This window comes from Saccopteryx leptura, chromosome 2 (genome assembly GCF_036850995.1).
Source record: "Saccopteryx leptura isolate mSacLep1 chromosome 2, mSacLep1_pri_phased_curated, whole genome shotgun sequence".
NCBI classification, from domain to species: Eukaryota; Metazoa; Chordata; class Mammalia; order Chiroptera; family Emballonuridae; genus Saccopteryx; species Saccopteryx leptura.
In genome coordinates, this window is record NC_089504.1 from 324,721,396 (window position 1) to 324,741,883 (window position 20,488).

Below are 20,488 nucleotides of genomic sequence, written 5' to 3' on the forward strand. Positions count from 1 at the left end.
ACAGACTTTTGTTGTTTGGAGCATAAACCGGACGTACCAGTTTGGAGGCACAATAAGGAGAACAAAGAATGATTTGTTCACACTGTAGAAAAAAAATTCTTTTCCAACCATAGAAAATAGCTTTCGCATGGTGAAAATATGCAAATTACATACCAAACCAAAAAAGACAGGGAGAAAATACAAGTTTAGAATCTCACAACTCAGTCTAAGGCAAAAGGAAATTATAACAGCCGAGACAATAATACATCCAGAGAAAAGGCTATAAAAGTTGTGGGAGAGCTGTATAAGTGCTTTCAGAAAATTCTAGAAGCAAATGAAGGTCATCTAGCCCTCAGAACCAAACTTCTTTCTGAAACCCTGATAACTATTCAGATATATCTGACTACAAAATAGAAAATTAAATCAAATACCTAGGACAATATTAATGATGCTTTACAATGACATAGAATATAAGAGCATATATTTACACCCCCAACTACCCTTTTAGACACTGATCAAATGGAGAATTGTGGTCTGCAATTGATTCTTTTTAGCAAACTTAATTGAAAGATAACAAAGAAATAATACATCAATCATATGTATATGTACAACCTAATAAATTTTCAAAGTTAATACACCTCTGTTACCAGCACAGACATCAAGAAACAGAACATTACAGATACTCATAAGATCCCTCCACGCCCCTTCCCAGTCACAAATCTATCTCAGGAATAACTGTAACCACTACCAAGATACGTAAGTTTTACTTGAAGTTTATTTAAATGAAATCACATTGTACATAATGGTGCCCCCTTATCTGCGGGGATACATTCCAACACTTTGGTGGATGCCTAAAACCATAAATAGTACTAAACCCTGCATATAGACTACGTTCTTTCCTGTAATGCATACCTATGATAAAGTTTAATATAGAAATTAAGCACAGTAAGAGATGAATAACAGTAAGTAATAATAAAATAGAGCAACTATAACAATATATTGTCATAAAAACTATGTGCCTATTTCTGTTTTTCAGATTATCCTTTGAACCAACTGTAACAGCTTGCCAAATACCTCATTAATTAATGAGTTAAATAAAATTTATGACATGTGTCCATTTTATAGTTGTGTCATGATTTTGCCATTTTTTAAATAAGGTCATACATAAAGGATACTACTATATTCTTGCACATGTTATTTGGTGAATACATTTCTTTTGGGTATATACTAGAGGTGTTGCTTCTATATTAGAAATATGTGAATACTTTGTAGATTTTAATAAAATAGTTTTCTACAGAGATTTTACCAGCTGAGACCTCCACCAGCAATGTTAAGAGTTACTTCTGCCTGCCCTATGCCTGTCCAACAGTGAGTGCCAAACATTCTGGGGGGTGTCCAGTAGGATTCATACTGTGGTTTTACTTTGCATTTTCTTCATGACTGTGGAGGCTGACTTTATATGCTTACTGGAATTTAGTTATACTATTTCATGAATGACTATTAAAGTCTCTTGCCCAATACAGTTGCCTGATTCTGAAAAAATATGGATTTAAATTTATTATGCACAGTGAACAAAATTTATAAATCAGTCTGGAAAAGCAATGCTGACTCAAACTAAATATATAAACAGTCTCCATTTGGGCAAATGATGTAAGACATTTATCCTAAAGGACTCTTGATTTCCAGAGGTAAGTATGATAATACAGAATATGAATGAGAATCAAGAACTCATTTCAGCAACTCTGGAAAAAAGTAGAGCTTTTGTACCTAATCAAATTTCTATTTTAATTCCAAATCCAGTCATGAGCAATCTTTCCACCCAATAAAGGTACAAATAGTTGGTTATACCAAATAGTTTGGTTATACCAAATGGTATAATAGTTTGGTTATACCAAAATGCTATCCCTTGAAGTAAAAAAAAATACTGATTTTTTTTGTAAGTTCATACAAACATACAAAGCAATTTCAGTCACTGATAAAAAGAGGAAACATACAAAAATCACTCCTTCCTCTGTAACTCTAGCAGTGCAAACACAAAACATGATTAGTAGTTGTTTGTTGTTGTTGTTTAGCGAGAGAGACAGAAAAAGGAACAGACTGGGACAGACAAGAAGGAAGAGAGATGAGAAGCATCAATTCTTTGTTGTGGCACCTTAGTTGTTCATTGATTGCTTTCTCATATGTACCTTGATGGGGGCAGGGCACTCCAGTGGAGTCAGTGACTCCTTGTTCAAGCCAGTAACCTTGGGCTTCAAGTCAGAGACCTTTGGGCTCAAGGCAATAACCCCGTGTTCAAGCTGGTTAGCCCATTCTCAAACTGGCAACCTTGGGGTTTCGAACCTGGGTCCTCTGTGTCCCAGGCTGAATCTCTATCCACTACACTACTGCCTGATCAGGTGATTAGTAGTTCTTTTTCTTGATACTTTAACAAAAATGTTTTTAAAAGTTACTATATTTCAAAATGGCTACATCATATGTAGGAATCACTTCTATGCTAAAAATATGAACTACAAGACCAAAACCACCAGAATGAAAGAGAATAGAAAAAGAATTCCTCTTGTGTACCTCAAACACATCCTGACTTTTAGTCAAAAATATCTTTCATGTCAGAGTTCTCTGGACAAGTAATAGCTCTGGTTCCATCTCGGAAATCTAAGCAAGTAAAAGCAATCAACAGGTTGGGACCCTGGTAGTTTTAATTATTTTTCCCCAAAAAATAATGGCCTGCGGCAACAATACCAAATATGTACAATATGCCAGATGATCAGTTACAAATATCACATAGCAACAACATCAATGATTCTAACAGTTTATAAATTGGACTTGTGTTTATTAACTATACAAATTTGCTAAATCTGAGTTTGGCTTTTAAAATAAGGGTGATGACATATCTCTCTAACAAAGCAATTGTGTTAAACTGTGTATTTAAAATACATAACACATAGTTGGCACTCAAAAGATAGTTAAATAAAGAAGATGCGTGTTGAATGAACGAACTAATAAATAAATGACTGAGTCTATATTGGCTTCGTTTATTCAATCTTAATGGTATGTAATATAATATGCCACTGCCCCACTGTTCTTAAGACATGTTAATATTTCATATCTGGAACTTTGTTATAAAACAGTATCATAAAACATTCCTTCATACAACTTATTTTTGAATTCTACTATGGAGATGTTAAGCTGCACCTCACCTACACAGCAGTTTATATCACACTAATCTTCACACTCCTGCTCAAGATCTAGGCAGTCTCTCCCCCTCTCTGACAAATATCCCACCACTCCTTCCAACCTTTATGTGTTCATGTAACATTTTCACCTGCAACAGGTTTTCATACTAACTGATATAAAACAGCCCATCTAAATAAACAAATTGCAGTTATCAATCTTTTCTAATTGTTTCACATGTACTATCCATACAAAACAACTGAAAAGGGGTTCCTTAAAGAGATCGTTTATTTGTTTTAAAGTTTAAAGTAGCACCAAATAAAATTTTTTCACTAAGGAAAAAAAATGTTAACTATGGACTTTAATTAATAATGTGTCAGTGCTGATTCAATTTTACAAATGTACGTCACTAGTATAAGATGTTAACAGGACAAAATGGAGGATACAGAGTTCATGGAAATTCTCTGTACTTTCCTCTCAATTTTTTTTTTTTTTTTTTTTTTTTTTTTTTTCATTTTTCTGAAGCTGGAAACGGAGAGACAGTCAGACTCCCGCATGCGCCCGACCGGGATCCACCCGGCACGCCCACCATGGGGCGGCGCTCTGCCCACCAGGGGGCGATGCTCTGCCCATCCTGGGCGTCGCCATATTGCGACCAGAGCCACTCTAGCGCCTGAGGCAGAGGCCGAGGAGCCATCCCCAGCGCCCGGGCCATCTTTGCTCCAATGGAGCCTTGGCTGCGGGAGGGGAAGAGAGAGACAGAGAGGAAAGCGCGGCGGAGGGGTGGAGAAGCAAATGGGCGCTTCTCCTGTGTGCCCTGGCCGGGAATCGAACCCGGGTCCTCTGCACGCTAGGCCGACGCTCTACCGCTGAGCCAACCGGCCAGGGCCTCCTCTCAATTTTTATGTAAAACTAAAACTGTTCAAACAAATAATTATATACAGGTGATGACAAAAGTATTGGTTTATAGTTGTGAGTATGCAAAACAGTTTATTCTTGTACAATTACTTATTTTTGTATCATTTTCCTTAAAAACCTATTTATGCCCACCATGTACATAAATTTTAATATTCCCTGGTCCCCCATCCCCCAAAATAAGGGATAAAATGTAAAAATACATAAAAATGGGGAAAGTGAAAAGATAATAAAGTCTTATATTAAGGTAGTCAGTTCCTAAAACAACAGAAGGACCTCACTTAGCCTAATTTGAATATACAAATATACAGTTATCACTTTGCTATTTACAATACTAATGAATCATATAGACAACACAGCTGAATTGATGAAGTTCCTTAAAAAGGTTTTTTCATTACTCTGTTTTAACTTAAAAAGTCACAAGATTATTTTTTTTAATTAGGAAGAAAAAGTAAAAATAAAAAGAAATAAGGGAACAGGTGGGACAAATCATCTTATACTAAGGTATTTAGTTATTAAGCAACAGAAGGACCTCAACTAGCTACATGAGTGGGTACTATAACTACAAAGCAATCTCTAATAAGAGCTGATAGGATATCCTATGAGCCAATTCAGTGATACATTTTCATTTTAGACATAAGTAAACAAAGAAAAATAGTCCCCAAAAATGACCAGACCAAAGAGGCATCAAAATCTCCTATTAATACACTGTATTCAAAACAGTTTTTAAACTCAGGCCTTTTTTTTCTCTAATAAGACTCACTGGCCAGGGGATTATTTTCCATATTACAGCTCTGCTACCACAATTTCAAAAACCTAAGATAGCACAGTTTGAAGAAAGTATTACTAACAGTATAAAGTAATTCTTCTAAAAGCTCCTAAAATTAGGAGAAAGAAGGGGACAAGTTTTTTGTTCTAGTTTTGCCTACCTAACCACAAATGATTCAGTTAATGTTAGAGTGTCAGTATCTCCATAACTTACTCTGTGTGCCATCAAGAGGAAAAAAAAACCCCACAAAACCCACTTAAAACACATATTTGTCAGGACTAACAACTTATAGAACAGATATTTGCTAACCACATAAAGCAAGTCTCTATTTTGGTCTTGACACTAAATTCAAAATACAAAACCTGAGGCAACAAGGGCCTTTCAAGAACAATATGAAAAGCACAGAACGCAAATAATGAATGGAACTTGTAATCACAGTTTCATACTCCCAAATTTTTGCGCACAGAGAGAAGAATATTTTAAGTCGACTTTAACCTTTCCCCTTTGGCCTGATTTTTGAAAGGAAGATCAAAGAAAAACAGTTTAAACTCACACAGTCCTCCAGTTATGCAACACAGATTTAGACATTACACTTCAAAACACCAGCCATTACTTCAGCACCACCAATCCAAATACCATTCCGAGCTTTGAAGCAGCCCTAATGGTATCTTCCATTTGCAAGTAACACTTCTGTAGTCAAAAGATCTTACTCAGAGTAGATGTTAATGTAAAACCACTCAGACTACACAGACACACATGCCTGGAGGCAGACTGGAAGGTGTTCAGAAGTCAATGTAACACCATTACAGAGAGTGTCAGCCTAGCAGCTGTCATAAACACTTCATAATCACTCAGAAACACAAACTGGATTCCCTTTAAGTCGTTATTTTATTTTGTGCCGAATGTGTCTGGTTGAAAAGAGAAAGAGAGACAACAGTGCTGCAGATAAGCCAATGTTGGCTTAAACCCTTTTTCCACTTTTAAAAGACCGAGTCTGTCATATTTTATTGGGATTGTAAACCCATTCTAATATGATCCCATTGACTGAAGACAGCTTTGCTATGGACATCTAACCAAAGAGAAACTTATTACATTAAATGAAAACCTAAGGTTTTTCTTCTGTAAAATAGATATAATATACATACTAACTTGTAAGACCCTGGCCAGTTGGCTCAGTGGTAGAGCGTCGGCCTGGCGTGTGGAAGTCCCAGGTTTGCTTCCCGACCAGGGCACAAAGGAGAAGTGTCCATCTGCTTCTCCACCCTTCCCCCTCTCTTTTCTCTTTATCTCTCTCTTCCCCTCCTGCAGCCAAGGCTCCATTGGAGCAAAGTCGGTCAAGATGAGAATGACTCCATGGCCTCTGCCTCAGGTGCTAGAATGGCTCTGATTGCAATGGAGGAACAGCCCAGATGGGCAGAGCATCGCCCCCTGGTGGGCTAGCGGGGTGGATCCCAGTTGGGTGCATGCGGAAATCTGTCTCTCTGCCTCCCTGCTTCTCATTTCAGAAAAATACAAAAAAAAAAAAAGACTGACAAGTTAATAAAAATGACTAACACCACCACTTGGAGCAGGAAATAGAGCAATTAGCACTCTGTGATATGACAGATAGAAGCATATAATGCCAGAAGTATATAATGCTACAATCTCTTTGGAAAACTCCAAGCAATTTCCGTTTTTTTTTGTTTGTTTGTTTTTTTACAGGGACAGAGAGTCAGAGAGAGGGATAGATAGGGACAGACAGACAGGAACGGAGAGAGATGAGAAGCATCAATCATTACTTTTTCGTTGTGACACCTTAGTTGTTCATTGATTGCTTTCTCATATGTGGCTTGACCGCAGGCCTTCAGCAGGCCTTGCTTGAGCCAGCGACCTTGGGTCCAAGCTGGTGAGCTTTGCTCAAACCAGATGAGCCCGCGCTCAAGCTGGCAACCTCAGGGTCTCGATCCTGGGTCCTCTGCATTCCATTTCAATGCTCTATCCACTGTGCCACCACCTGGTCAGGCTAGGCTATTTCTAATATATGCCTAACCTACAACCCAGCAATTCTACTCCTAGGTACTTACTCAAAAATACAATGTATATATCTATTCTTATGTTTGTGGAAGCTTAATTCACTGTAGCCAAAAGCCAGAAACACAATATTCATTAAAAGAATAGCTGGTGATATAGTCAATCACTAAAATAAAACATAGTAATAAAAACAAAAATAAAAAATACAAACTACTGCAACATGCAACAACATAGATAAATCTAAAATATACAGTGAACAGGCCCTGGTCGGTTGGCTCAGTGGTAGAGCGTCGGCCTGGCGTCCGGGGGACCCGGGTTCGATTCCTGGCCAGGGCACCCATTTGCTTCTCTACCCCCCCCCTCCTTCCTCTTTGTCTCTCCCTTCCCCTCCCACAGCCAAGGCTCCATTGGAGCAAAGATGGCCCGGGCGCTGGGGATGGATCCTTGGCCTCTGCCCCAGGCGTTAGAGAGGCTCTGGTCACGGCAGAGCGATGCCCCAGAGGGGCAGAGCATCGCCCCCTGGTGGGCAGAGCCTCGCCCCTGGTGGGCGTGCCGGGTGGATCCCGGTCGGGCGCATGCAGGAGTCTGTCTGACTGTCTCTCCCCATTTCCAGCTTCAGAAAAATACAAATATATATATATATATATATATATATATATATATATATATATATATATATAGTGAACAAAAAAGACATACAAAAAAAATATACTGTGAATCTCTATTTATATAAAGCTCAATATAGGCAAAACTAATCTATGGTCAGAATAGTGATTACCTTACCTAAAATTACCAGGATTACTGACTGGGGAACTTTCTGAGCGAGAAAAAATTTCACTTATTTATATATATGTATACCTATGCATATATACTTATATAAACATACATAAACACACAGTGTTATCAAACTATAGTCTTTATATTGGTATATTTTATGGTATTTCATACTTTTTTTTTTTACAGAGACAGAGAGAGAGTCAGAGAGAGGGATAGACAAGGACAGACAGACAGGAATGGAGAGAGATGAGAAGCATCAATCATTAGTTTTTCGTTGCGCATTGTGACACTTTAGTTGTTCATTGATTGCTTTCTCATATGTGCCTTGACCGTGGGGCTACAGCAGACCGATGCTCTACCCACTGCGCCACTGCCCGGTCAGGCTGTATTTTATAAATTATTTTAAAAGATATCTATCATAAATAAACTGTACTATATCACAGAATGGAATATTATTCAGCACTGAAAAAAATAAGCTACCAAGCCAGGAAAAGACATGGGAAAAACTTAAATGCATGTTACTAGTGAAAGCAGTCAATCTGAAATGGCTACACTGTGTGATCTCAAGTACATTTTTGACATGCTGGAAAGACAGAACTATACAGACAGTAAAAAGATCAGTGGCTGCCAGGGTGTGTGGGAAGGGGGTACAAATGACTTTCAGAGCAGTGACTAGTCAGAGTACAGAGGATATTCAGGGCAGTGAGACTATTCTTTATGAAACTATAACGGCGGATATATGTCATTACACATTTGTCAAAATGTACAGAGAGTACGACACCAAAAGTGAACCCTAAAGTAAACTATGGGCTTTGAGTGATAATGTGTCAGTGCAGGTTCATCAGTTATATCAAACACACCACTTTGATGTGGAATGCTGACAGTGGGCAGGCTATATGTTTGTGGAGGCAGTAGATTTATGGGAATCCTCTGTACTTTTTGCTCAATTATGCTATGAATCTAAAACTGCTCTAAAAAATAAATTCTATCTTTTAAAATGATATCCACCAAAGAAACTGAACTAAGTTAAAAATAAGCTTTAGCTTGACCAGGTAGTAGCACAGTAAACAGAGCGTTCACCTGGGATGCTAAGGACACACACAGGTTTGAAACCCCGAGGTTGCCGGCTTGAGCAAGGACTCATAGACATGACCTCATGGTCGCTGGCTTTAGCCCAAAGGTCACTGGCTTGAAGCCCAAGGTCGATGACTTAAGCAAGGCGTCACTCACTCTGCTGGAGCCCCCTGTCAAGGCACATATGAGAAAGCAATCAATGAACTAAGGAGCTGCGACAAAGAACAGATGCTTCTCATCTCTCTCCCTTCCTGTCTGTCTGTCCCTATCTGTTCCCTTCTGTTTCTGTTTCCCTCTCTCTCTTTCTCTCGCAAAAAAAATAATAATAAGCTTTAATTTTTTCATCTGTAAAATGGAAATACTGCTAACAATAAATAGGCAATGTGCCTAAAATAAGGTGTGGTACAGTATATTATGATTCTTCAAAGTATAGATACTATTGTTTATATTAATATTATAAAACTTTACAAGGCAACACAAACCTCAAAACTTCCTCAGGCATCCCCTCACTCCTCAGTGCTTTTAAAACCTGAATTGGGTGGCTCAGTGGATAGAGTGTCATCCCAGGGTGCTGAGAAGCAATCAATGAGTGAACTAAGTAGAACTAAGTGGAATGAACTGATGCTTCTCTCTCTCTTTCTCTCTCGCTCTCTTTCCATTTCTCTCTGTCGCGAAATCAATGAAAAAAATGTTTTTAAGGCCCTGGCCGGTTGGCTCGGTGGTAGAGCGTCGGCCTGGCGTGCAGAAGTCCCGGGTTCGATTCCCGGCCAGGGCACACAGGAGAAGCGCCCATCTGCTTCTCCACCCCTCCCCCTCTCCTTCCTCTCTGTCTCTCTCTTCCCCTCCCACAGCCAAGGCTCCATTGGAGCAAGGATGGCCCAGGCGCTGGGGATGGCTCCTTGGCCTCTGCCCCAGGCGCTAGAGTGGCTCTGGTTGCAACAGAGCGATGCCCCAGAGGGGCAGAGCATCGCCCCCTGGTGGGCAGAGCGTCGCCCCCTGGTGGGCATGCCGGGTGGATCCCGGTCGGGCGCATGCGGGAGTCTGTCTGACTGTCTCTCCCCATTTCCAGCTTCAGAGAAAAAAAAAAAAAAAAAAAATGTTTTTAAGACATTAAGAAAGTAAAAATATAGGAATACCTACAAAGAAGCTTATCAGGACAAATGATGAAAACAGAAAATGGACTGTGGGATACGCAATAGTATTATATCCAATTTAAATGTCCAGATTTTGATAATAATGTTATGGTTGTATTAAGATGACATGCATTTCTTAGGAAATTATACTGAATTATTTATGGAAAAGGGGTTGTGATTTCTCCAACTTTTAAATAGTTCAGAAAAAAATCCGCACAAATGAAAAAACTGATAGAATGATAAAAGCAAATGAGGCAAAATCTCCATAATTAATAAATCTGGCTAATGGGTAACAGGAGTTTTTTGTACTAATAAAATTTCCAGGAAGTTTGGAAATATTACAATATAAAAACCCCACCATGAGATATAAACACATACCCATCAAAATGATTAAAATTTAAGACCAATAACACCAAAAGACTGAGAACGTGGAGCAAATAAAACTTGCTTACATTGCTGGTGGACATGTATACCACTTAACCAGTACGCAAAACTGTTTGGCAAGTTAAACATACACCATACTGCAGGCGTCCCTAAACTGCGGCCCCCGGAGGCCATTTATCCGCCCCACCCACCCACCCCTGCACTTCCGGAAGGGGCACCTCTTTCATTGGTGGTCAGTGAGAGGAGCACTGTATGTGGTGGCCTCCATTGGTCTGAGGGACATTGAACTGGCCCCCTGTGTAAAAAGTTTGGGGACCCCTGCACATACTGGAACACAGCTAATCCACTCCTCGGTCTATCTCCAAAAGAAATAGTTGTCTACGTCCACCAAAAAATATGATAAATAAGAATGTTTACCACAACTTTACTCGTAATACTCAAAAACTGGAAACAATAAAATTTTTCTATTAATTGTATAATGGTTTTTTTAAATATGTTGTATTCATAAAAAAAATACTACAAAGCAAAAATAAGAATGAATGATGGCTACACACAATAATATGAAAGAATCCACAGTCATACTATTAAGAGAAAGAAGCCAGGCACAAGAGTACAGACTGTATTATCTACAACCGTATTTCTCTATGAAGTTCAAAAACAGAAAAAACGACTCTCTGCCAACAAGTCAAAATAGTGATTACTTGGAAGTACAGGAGGACAGTATTGACAAAAAAATGGCATGAGGGTCTCTTCTGGGTTGCTGGAAATGTTCTATATCTTACAGTAATGTATAGAAGGTTATAAACATTTATACAAACTCAATCTGTATGCTTAAGATCTGTAAACTTTACTGTTCTCAATATGTTCAATAAATTTCATAACAAAAGAAATAATTGCTGCCTGACCTGCATAAAGTGTCACCCTGGAATGCTGAGGTTGCTGGTTTGAACTGATGCTGATGCTTCCTGCTCCTCCCCCGTTCTCTCTTCTCTTCTCTCTCTCTCTCCAAAATGAATAAATAAAATGTAAAAAAAAAAAAAAAAAAAAAGCAAAACAACTTCCTTCCACAGACCCATAAGTCAGCTGTGTCCAAAGAATATTTGTTTTCGAGTAGAAAAACATCAAGACAAGAAAGATTCCAATTTACAATAATAAATTTCAAACTCATCTAATTTTCAATCTGCTTTAGCAGACTGCCTATATTAAATCAACAAAAGTCACATAACGCCACTACTGAAACACATTAAGGCTAAATTTCAGATGCAAAACTTCTCTCATAACTTAAGAAAAATACTTTAGCCTGACCAGGCGGTGGCACAGTGGATAGAGCATTGGACTGGGATGTGGAGGACCCTGGTTCAAGACTCTGAGGTCGCCAGCTTAAGCGCAGGCTCATCTGGATTGAGCAAGGTTCACCAGCATGAGCCCAAGGTCGCTGGCTCAAGCAAGGGGTCACTCAGTCTGCTGTAGCCCCCTGGTCAAGGCACATAGGAGAAATCAATCAATAAACAACTAAGGAGCCACAACAAAGAATTGATGTTTCTCATCCCTCTCCCTTCCTGTCTGTCCCTATCTGTCCCTCTCTCTGATTCTGTCTCTGTCACACACACACACACACACACACACACACACACAAAAACCTTAGAAAAAAATATTTTCCTCCACTTAATATGGGTGAATTCCAGAAGTTATTTCAATATTATTCTTCATTTCTGCTTTCATTCACTTCATGACACCCAGTGCTCTTCCAAAGCAGATGAATAAAGAACCATCCAGGTCCTGGCCGGTTGGCTCAGCGGTAGAGCATTGGCCCAGCATGTGGAAGTCCCAGGTTTGATCCCCAGACAGGGCACACAGGAGAAGCAACCATCTGCTTCTACACTCCTCCCCACTCCTCTCCTCCCACAGCCATGGCTCAAAATGTTTGAGCAAGTTGGCCCCAGGCACTAAGAATGACTCCATTGATTCATCTCAGGCACTATAAAATAGCTTGAATGCTGAGCAAAGATGCAGCAGACCCAGATGAGTAGAGCATCACCCAGCAGGATGCTTGCCAGGTGGATCCCAGTCTGGGCACATATGGTCTCTGTCTCCCCGCCTATCACTTAATTTAAAAAAATTTAAAAAAAGAAAGAATGAAAAAAAGAAAGAACCATTCATTTCTTCTAGTTCCAGTAATAGGAAAGGGGACCAAACTAAATAAGGCCCTATTCTCTACAAACTCAGTATTTTCTCTGGGGTTCATATTCAAACTCTTTCATCTTGCCTGTTACCCAAATCACTGACTTCATATTGCTCCCAAATGAAATCCATAAAAATTGTTTTCCTGGCTAGCAATCTTGACATGGCAAGGTCTACTGGCACCTAACTTTAATAAACAATAGACTAATTAGTATTTGCCTCAAATATGCCTTTGCATGTTTTCTCTAAAGCTTTTAGTGTAAAGGTTACTTTCAAGGGAACATCTGCACTTCTCTTAATTCAATGTGTTAGCGACACCTAGTGTTATATCTTTGAAATATATTCAAAGTTGCAAGAAAACATTACAAAAGTTATTGAACCTACGATCTAGTTTCAAAAAATGCAACTGTTGGCCTAACCTGAGGTGGTGCAGTGGATAAAGTGCTGACCTGGAATGCTGAGGTCACCAGTTTGCAACCTTGGGCTTGCCTGGTCAAGGCACATACAAGAGTTAATGCTTCCTGCTCTTCCCCCCTTCTCTGTCTCTCCTCTCTAAAATGAATATATATTTTTTAAAGGAAAAATTTAAAAATGTAACTGTTATCTTCTAGGTGCTGTAACAAATATACTTTAAAGGTTTTTAATACACTAATCATTTCCAAGTACCGAGAAAAAACTAAGTAGCCTTTTTTTTTTTTGTACTTTTCTGAAGCTGGAAACGGGGAGAGACAGTTAGACAGACTCCCGCATGCGCCCGACCAGGATCCACCCGGCATGCCCACCAGGGGCGATGCTCTGCCCACCAGGGGGCAATGCTCTGCCCCTCAGGGGCGTTGGCGACCAGAGCCACTCTAGTGCCTGGGGCAGAGGCCAAGGAGCCATCCCCAGCACCCGGCCACCTTTGCTCCAATGGAGCCTCCCTGCGGGAGGGGAAGAGAGAGACAGAGAGGAAGGAGAGGGGGAGGGGTGGAGAAGCAGACAGGCGCTTCTCCTGTGTGCCCTGGCCAGGAATCGAACCCGGGACTTCTGCACGCCAGGCCGACGCTCTACCACTGAGCCAACCGGCCAGGGCCACTAAGTAGCCTTTTAAACATAGCAGATAAGTATAGAACTATGTCACAACTTCTACAAAGTACTATCTTGGGTTTCTCGTCTATGGAAAATTTTAAATAAGAACACCTTACTTACATAGTAATATATAATTATTATTACAATTTTTGCCTTATATAATTGTTTTGTTAGAAACAAATTATACTTTTACTTAGAAATTAAGGCAGTGATTCAACTGCCTTATTTAATCTTTAACATAAGTCTGTCTTTTCTTTAAAACGAGGCTACCTTACAGAACAGAGAGCACCAGTCCCAGGTCTTCGGAAACATCTTTGACTCCTTCTCTTCTAAATGTTTGGATTTTTTTTTGTGTGTGTGTGTGTATTTTTCTGAAGCTGGAAACAGGGAGAGACAGTCAGACAGATTCCCGCATGCGCCCGACAGGGATCCATCCGGCACGCCCACCAGGGGCGATGCTCTGCCCACCAGGGGGCGATGCTCTGCCCCTCTGGGGCGTCGCTCTGCCGCAACCAGAGACACTCTAGCGCCTGGGGCAGAGGCCAAGGAGCCATCCCCAGTGCCCGGGGCCATCTTTGCTTCAATGGAGCCTTGGCTGCAGGAGGGGAGGAGAGAGACAGAGAGGAAGGAGGGGGGGGGCGTGGAGAAGCAAATGGGTGCTTCTCCTATGTGCCCTGGCCGGGAATCGAACCCGGGTCCCCCGCATGCCAGGCCGACACTCTACCGCTGAGCCAACCGGCCAGGGCCTTCTCTTCTAAATGTTTGATCAGTTACCAAACAACAAACTGAATTCAGGCTCTCAACATCTCACATTTAGACAATGCTGGAACTGACTCCTAACTGGCCTCATAACCTTTTCTTTTCTCCTTATTCTTCATTCATCCTGGTTCCACTACAAAAATAAATCTTTATTAAATATGGATTTGGGAATGTATCTCTGCTACTCAAAAGATTTTTAATGAGTTCATTCTAGCTCAAAGATTAATACATCAACTCCTCATCCTGCACTTCTTGAAATTTTTAAATCTCATCCCATGTCAAAAGAGAGAGTATAACCACTAAAATGAATGTTAATAATCATAGAGATGTTACTTCTGTTAAATAATACCTGACTGCACAATGTCTAAAACAAACTTGTTGTCATAAACTCCTTCTCCCACGGGATCCCCTGTTGATAGTGCTTGTCAAACCATGTTATGAAGGCCCAATTATTATTTCTATTTAATTTACACTCTGAAACAAACAGACAATTCTGTAAACTATAAACACATGGTATATGCTTGTTTATCACCTTCACTGCCCTCCATCCCACCTTCCTAAAATGGCAAATTCCGTATTTTCTTTTGCTTATTGTTGTTTTCCCAGCACCCTGAACAGGCTCTGGACTGTAAAAGGCAATAAATCTTTGCCACGTGAATGAATTAGTACATAAATGAGTAAAAATGGCATGGCTTTACAAGAATGCAATTTGCCTTAGTAGATCTACTATTATTAATCTCCACAAATTACATGATCACAAAGATATTTATTTCAATATTGTTTAAGAAGAAAACAAGAAATCTAAATCATTGTCGAACTTTAGACAAAAGTCCTTATCTACCGCAGAACCACTAACTTTACTGTTTGCTGTCCCATCTTACCTTGACTAAATTTTAATTACCATACCTTCTGTAATACTTACTTATTATAATACTTTATTATTTTCTTCACATTACAATTTAAGTTGTATAGAAATTTATTTTTATTTATATCCATCTAACCTGACCAGGCAGTGGCACAGAGGATACAGTGTCACACTGGGATGCTGAGGACCCAGGTTTGAAATCCCGAGGTCGCCAGCTTGAGCACAGGCTCATCCGACTTGAGTGCAGGCTCACCAGCTTGAACCTGGGGTCGCTGACTTGAGTGGGGGATTATAGACATGACCCCACGGTCACTGGCTTGAGCCCAAAGGTAGCTGGCCTGAAGACCAAGGATGCTGGCTTAAGCAAGGGGTCAAAGCAAATACAAGAAAGCAATCAATGAACAACTAAGATGCTGCAATGAAGAATTGAGGCTTCTCATCTCTCTACTTTTAAGACTGTCTGTCCCCATCTGTCTCTCTTTCTCTCTCACTAAAAAAGTAATAATAATAATAAATAAATCCATCTGTCCTACTAGCTCTATTAGAGCAATGACCATCTCTAAACACATTTTTTTATCCCAGGCATTGAATAAATTAACACCTTATAAGTCCTCATAGTTCATGGCACCAAAACAATCTCCGTATAAGATTAGGAAAAATAAAATGTAAGTATATGACACTTTCAAATAACTGAAACACATACTAAGATAACAATAACTAATAGAAATGAAAGAGTTAAAAAGAACTGCTGTTATTTTCATATTAATCCCATAAAAGTATTTGGGGTTTTTTTAGTCCATGTATATGTATAATGTTTTTTAAATTAAAGATTTTAAACAGAAGTATTTATATTTACATTACCAACTGCCTTATAACCCAGCAATTCCACTTTTGGGAGTTTATCCAAAGAAACCCAAAATAATAATTTGACAGAACACATGTATCCCTAAGTTCATTACAGCGTTATTTACAATAGCCAAGATTTGGAAGCAGCTCGAGTGCCCATCAACATATATATGGATAAAAAAAACTGTGGTACAAGGCCCTGGCCTGGTAGCTTCAGTTGGTTAGAGTGACATCCCCATATGCCAAGGTTGCAGGTTTAATCCCCGGTCAGAATACAAAGAAGAATCAACCAACGAATACATAATTAATTAAACAACAAATTGATGTTCCTTTCTCTCTCTCTCTCACTAAAAATAATCTTTAAAAAAATTTTAAAGCTGTGATACATTAATGAAATACTACTTGGCAGTGACAAAGAGGATTTTACCCTTTGTGACAACATGGATGGGTCTCAAGAGCATTATTCTAAGTGAAATAAGCCAGTAGGAGAAAGGCAAGTACCATATGATTTCACCTGTAGGTGGCAGCTAATGAACAAAATGAATTAACATGCAAAACAGAGATAGACTCATAGATGCAGAAAAGAACTCACAGCTATCAAAGGGGGGGTGGGGGGCAGAATGAAAAAGGTGAAGGGATTAAACAAGAAAATACAAAAATTCATAGACAGAGACAACAGTATGGTGATTACCAGAGAGAAAGGGGGATGGGGGAGAGGTATAATAGAAGGTAAAGAGGGATGACGGAAGGAGACCTGACTGGGTGGAGTGAACACACAATACAGATGATGTACTATAGAATTGTACACCTGAAATCTATATAATTTAATTAACCAGTGTCACCTCAATAAATTCAATAAAAATTTTTAAATAGCAAATATGATTTATGATCTGCAAAGATCCCTAAGAGCCAGGATTATTCCTAGGTTGACCAACATAAGCTCCCCCCTCTCTAGCACATGGGAACACTTAAATGATTACTGAAAAACTGGTGATAAACAAGTTTCATAAGGGTTCAGTTAGAGTAATGGATAACAGTCACAGTAGTCTATAAAGATGAATATTTGAAGGTACACCGCAACCTTTTATAACAAAAACTAAAACTGCCAGACTACCTACATAGTGTGTCTTCTGCAATCACATTTGGAAAGGAATCAAGTATAGCTCGGAGGTCATGGACTCTGAGTATGAAGTCAGACAGAACTGAGTTTGAATTCCACTTCTACATCTTACAAGCTGTGTGCCCTTATTACCTGTAAAACAAGTTAACTTCTACTTCACAGTATACAGTAGATGAGATAATATAAAGCTCTTGGAACATAGGAAAAGCTCAATCAATATAACAAAAGGAGCCTGTTTTCACACACTGCTTCCTCATTACCGAAATAGTCCTCACAGTGTTATACTACTACAACAGTAAACAACTAGTCAATGAAAATTCCATGAAGAAAAACATTATTCAAGTCTCTCAAAATACAATCTGGGCGTAAGAACTACTTTGAAGAAGTAATATTTAAATAACTCAGAAGATCTTTAAGTTAGAGCTAAACACAAGTTGCCTTTGGAACTATTAAAAGTGATGCCTCTAATTATAACCGAAACAAGTGGGCAGCCTGAGCACCACCAAAGGAATGTGCTCCATCCAGTCAACACCCCTCATTCACACAAGCTCCAGCCTTCTCCTTTCAGTCTGACAACAAACAGAGTAATGCGTCAAAAGGTAGTCTCGGCCCTGCCCAACTGGCTCAGTGGTGGAGCATCAGCCTGGCGTGTGGAAGTGCAAGGTTCAATTCCCGGTCAGGGCACAGAGGAGAAGTGACCATCTGCTTCTCCACTCTTCCTCTCTTTCTCTCTCTCGCTCTCTCTCTCTCTCTTCCCTTCCCACAGCCATGGCTCAAATGGTTCAAGCAAAGTTGGCCCGTGGCACTGAGGATGGCGCCATGGCCTCACCTCAGGTGCTACAATATCTCAGCAGCCAAGCAACAGAGCAGCGGCCCAGACTGGCAGACCCCTGCCTGGTAGGGGGCTTGCTGAGTGGATCCCGATTGGGCACATGAAGGAGTCTGTCTTTGCCTCCCTGCCTCTCAATTTTTTAAAAAATGTCTCTGTTAATAAGAAAAAAGTTATATTTACAAAATCCTTCCTCTGATCACAAAATAGAAATAGTTCTCTTAGTAAAAGTTTTTAAAAACCACTGCCAGATTTTAAGTCCTTTATCCATGCCTTTAGCATAGTATTTAAACTACAAACTACACTGCAGGGCCTTGAAAAATGTCAGCTACACATCCCAAAAGGCTCAAGAAAGAGGACACTAATTCCATGCCATACCTATAGGAAACGAGAGAGGGAGAAAGATGAGAAGCATCAACTCATAGTTATATCACCTTAGTTGTTCATTGATTGCTTTCTCATATGTGCCTTGACCAGGGTAGAGGGTGGTAGCCAAGCCAGTGACCCCTTGCTCAAACCAGCCACCTTGGACTCAAGCCAGCAACCATGAAGGCATGTCTATGATACCACACTCAAGCCGGATGAGCCCACACTCAAGAAGGCAACCTCGGGGACCTTAGGGTTTTGAACCTGTGTTCTCAGCATGCCAGGTCAACACTCTATCACTCCACCACTGCCTAGTCAGGCCTATATTAGGCAATTTTAAAAAGATATTTATGGTTTTCAATAATAGGGAACAAGTTATATAAATTAAGGAAATCCAAATAGATGATATGCAGCTATAAAATCCAATAAAGTAGCACTCAGAATACTGACTCTGTGAGTAAAAAACAGCAAGTTATAGACTAATATGCTCTCATATATTAGGAAAGAACATAGTGGGAGAAATATATATATATAAATATATGTATGTATTATGTAATATATATGTTTATAACAAACATATATATACACTTTTTTATCATAAAGTATAGCTATAATAAACCTGAAAACTGCCTAACCAGGCGGTGGCAGAGTGGATAGAGCGTCGGCTTGGAACACTGACAACCCAGGTTTGAAACCCCAAGGTCGCTGGCTGGAGCACGGGCTCCTCCGGCTTGAGTGCAGGCTCACCAGATTGAGCACGGGATTGCTGGCTTGACCGTGATATCATAGACGTGACCCCATGGTCACTGGCTTGAGCAAGGGGTCACTCACTCTGCTGGAGCTCCCTGGCCAAAGCACATATGAGAAAGCAATCAATGAACAACTAAGGAATTGATGTTTCTCATCTCTCTCCCTTCCTATCTGTCTGTTCCTATTTGTCCCTCTCTCTGACTCTATCTCTCTCTCTCTCTCTCTCTCTCTCTCTCTCTCTCTCTCTCTCTCACACACACACACACAAATGCATGTAAAGTGATTCCCACAATTCCTGGCACAATTTTTTTTTTCTTTTTTAGATTTTATTTATTGATTTTTGGAGAGAGGGGAGAGAAATAGAGAAAGAGAGGGAGAGTGAGAAAGGGGGGAGAAGTAGGAATCATCTACTCAAAGTAGCTGCTTCCTGTATGTGCCTTGACTGGGCAAGCCCAGGGTTTCAAACCTGGCAACCTCAGTGTTCCAGGTCAACGCTTTATCCACTGTGCCATCACAGGGCAGGCTCCTAGCCCAATTTATAAATAATTTACAGCATCTCTGACTTCCCACATGCCCCATATTCTTTGTGCCTTGCATGGTATTACACACATAATAATATCTAAAGCAACTACTGTGAAATACACGGATGAGACCTTTTGAAAGAATCACCAGATTTCATATCAGCTGGCATGCAGGGAAGAGTCAGCCATCCTCATACTTACAGGGATGCTCCAGACCTGCATTCCATCACTGTAGCCAATCATAACCAACAACGGCGGCTCATTCCCAGTGCTGTGGATTTCATGAAATTCCAGATTTCTTGATGTATCTGCATTAGAATTAAGTAACAGAGAAATTTAAAAGACACAATGTCAATCAAGAAAGAACACACTTTGTAAATGCCATTAGTGCTACAACAGTTTTAATTGTTTTTAACTAAAAGTTAAGTGAAGAAGTATCTGGAAGACATTATTTAAAAGAAAATAGTTTTTCATTTCATTTATCAGCACAAATAAGGTTTTAAAAAATCAAACTTTCACTAGAGAACTAGAGAATATTAATATCAGAAACAAAACCATCTGTAAATAACAAATGAAAATGAAATAGTTTACCAATATTAAGTAACTATAACTATAAAGTATAATCATCTAGAATTTCTAATATCTGTGAATTCATCAACGGAAGAAATATTGATATGTCTGAAAACACTGGGCATATGGTCCACTACCAAATAATTATATGCATTATGTAATCAACTTTCCCAATTCACATCAGTTAATATTAAGTACCAGTTATATAGATAGACAGTATTATAAAACATCCTTATTGACAAAACTATTGCACCCCAGAAAATTACTTCTTACAGAATTCTATTCTCAGATCACAACTCTTCCTTCCACCAAATTTGCTCAACTAACTTCCACTGTGATTCATTCACTGATTTTTTTTTTTTTTTTATGAAGTGAGAAGCAGGGAGGCAGAGAGACAGACT

At 39.6% G+C, this 20,488-nt stretch overlaps 1 protein-coding gene across 6 annotated transcripts in view; it reads right to left on the reverse strand.

Moving 5' to 3' along the window:
- The window catches only part of BCAS3 (BCAS3 microtubule associated cell migration factor), a 614,901-nt gene that overhangs the window by 562,234 nt on the left and 32,179 nt on the right, over window positions 1-20,488 (reverse strand). For all 6 annotated transcript variants that reach the window (XM_066363166.1, XM_066363167.1, XM_066363164.1 and 3 more), the window contains exon 5: window positions 19,719-19,825. In XM_066363166.1, coding sequence (XP_066219263.1) covers window positions 19,719-19,825 — 107 coding nt within the window. The remainder of the gene's footprint in view (window positions 1-19,718; window positions 19,826-20,488) is intronic.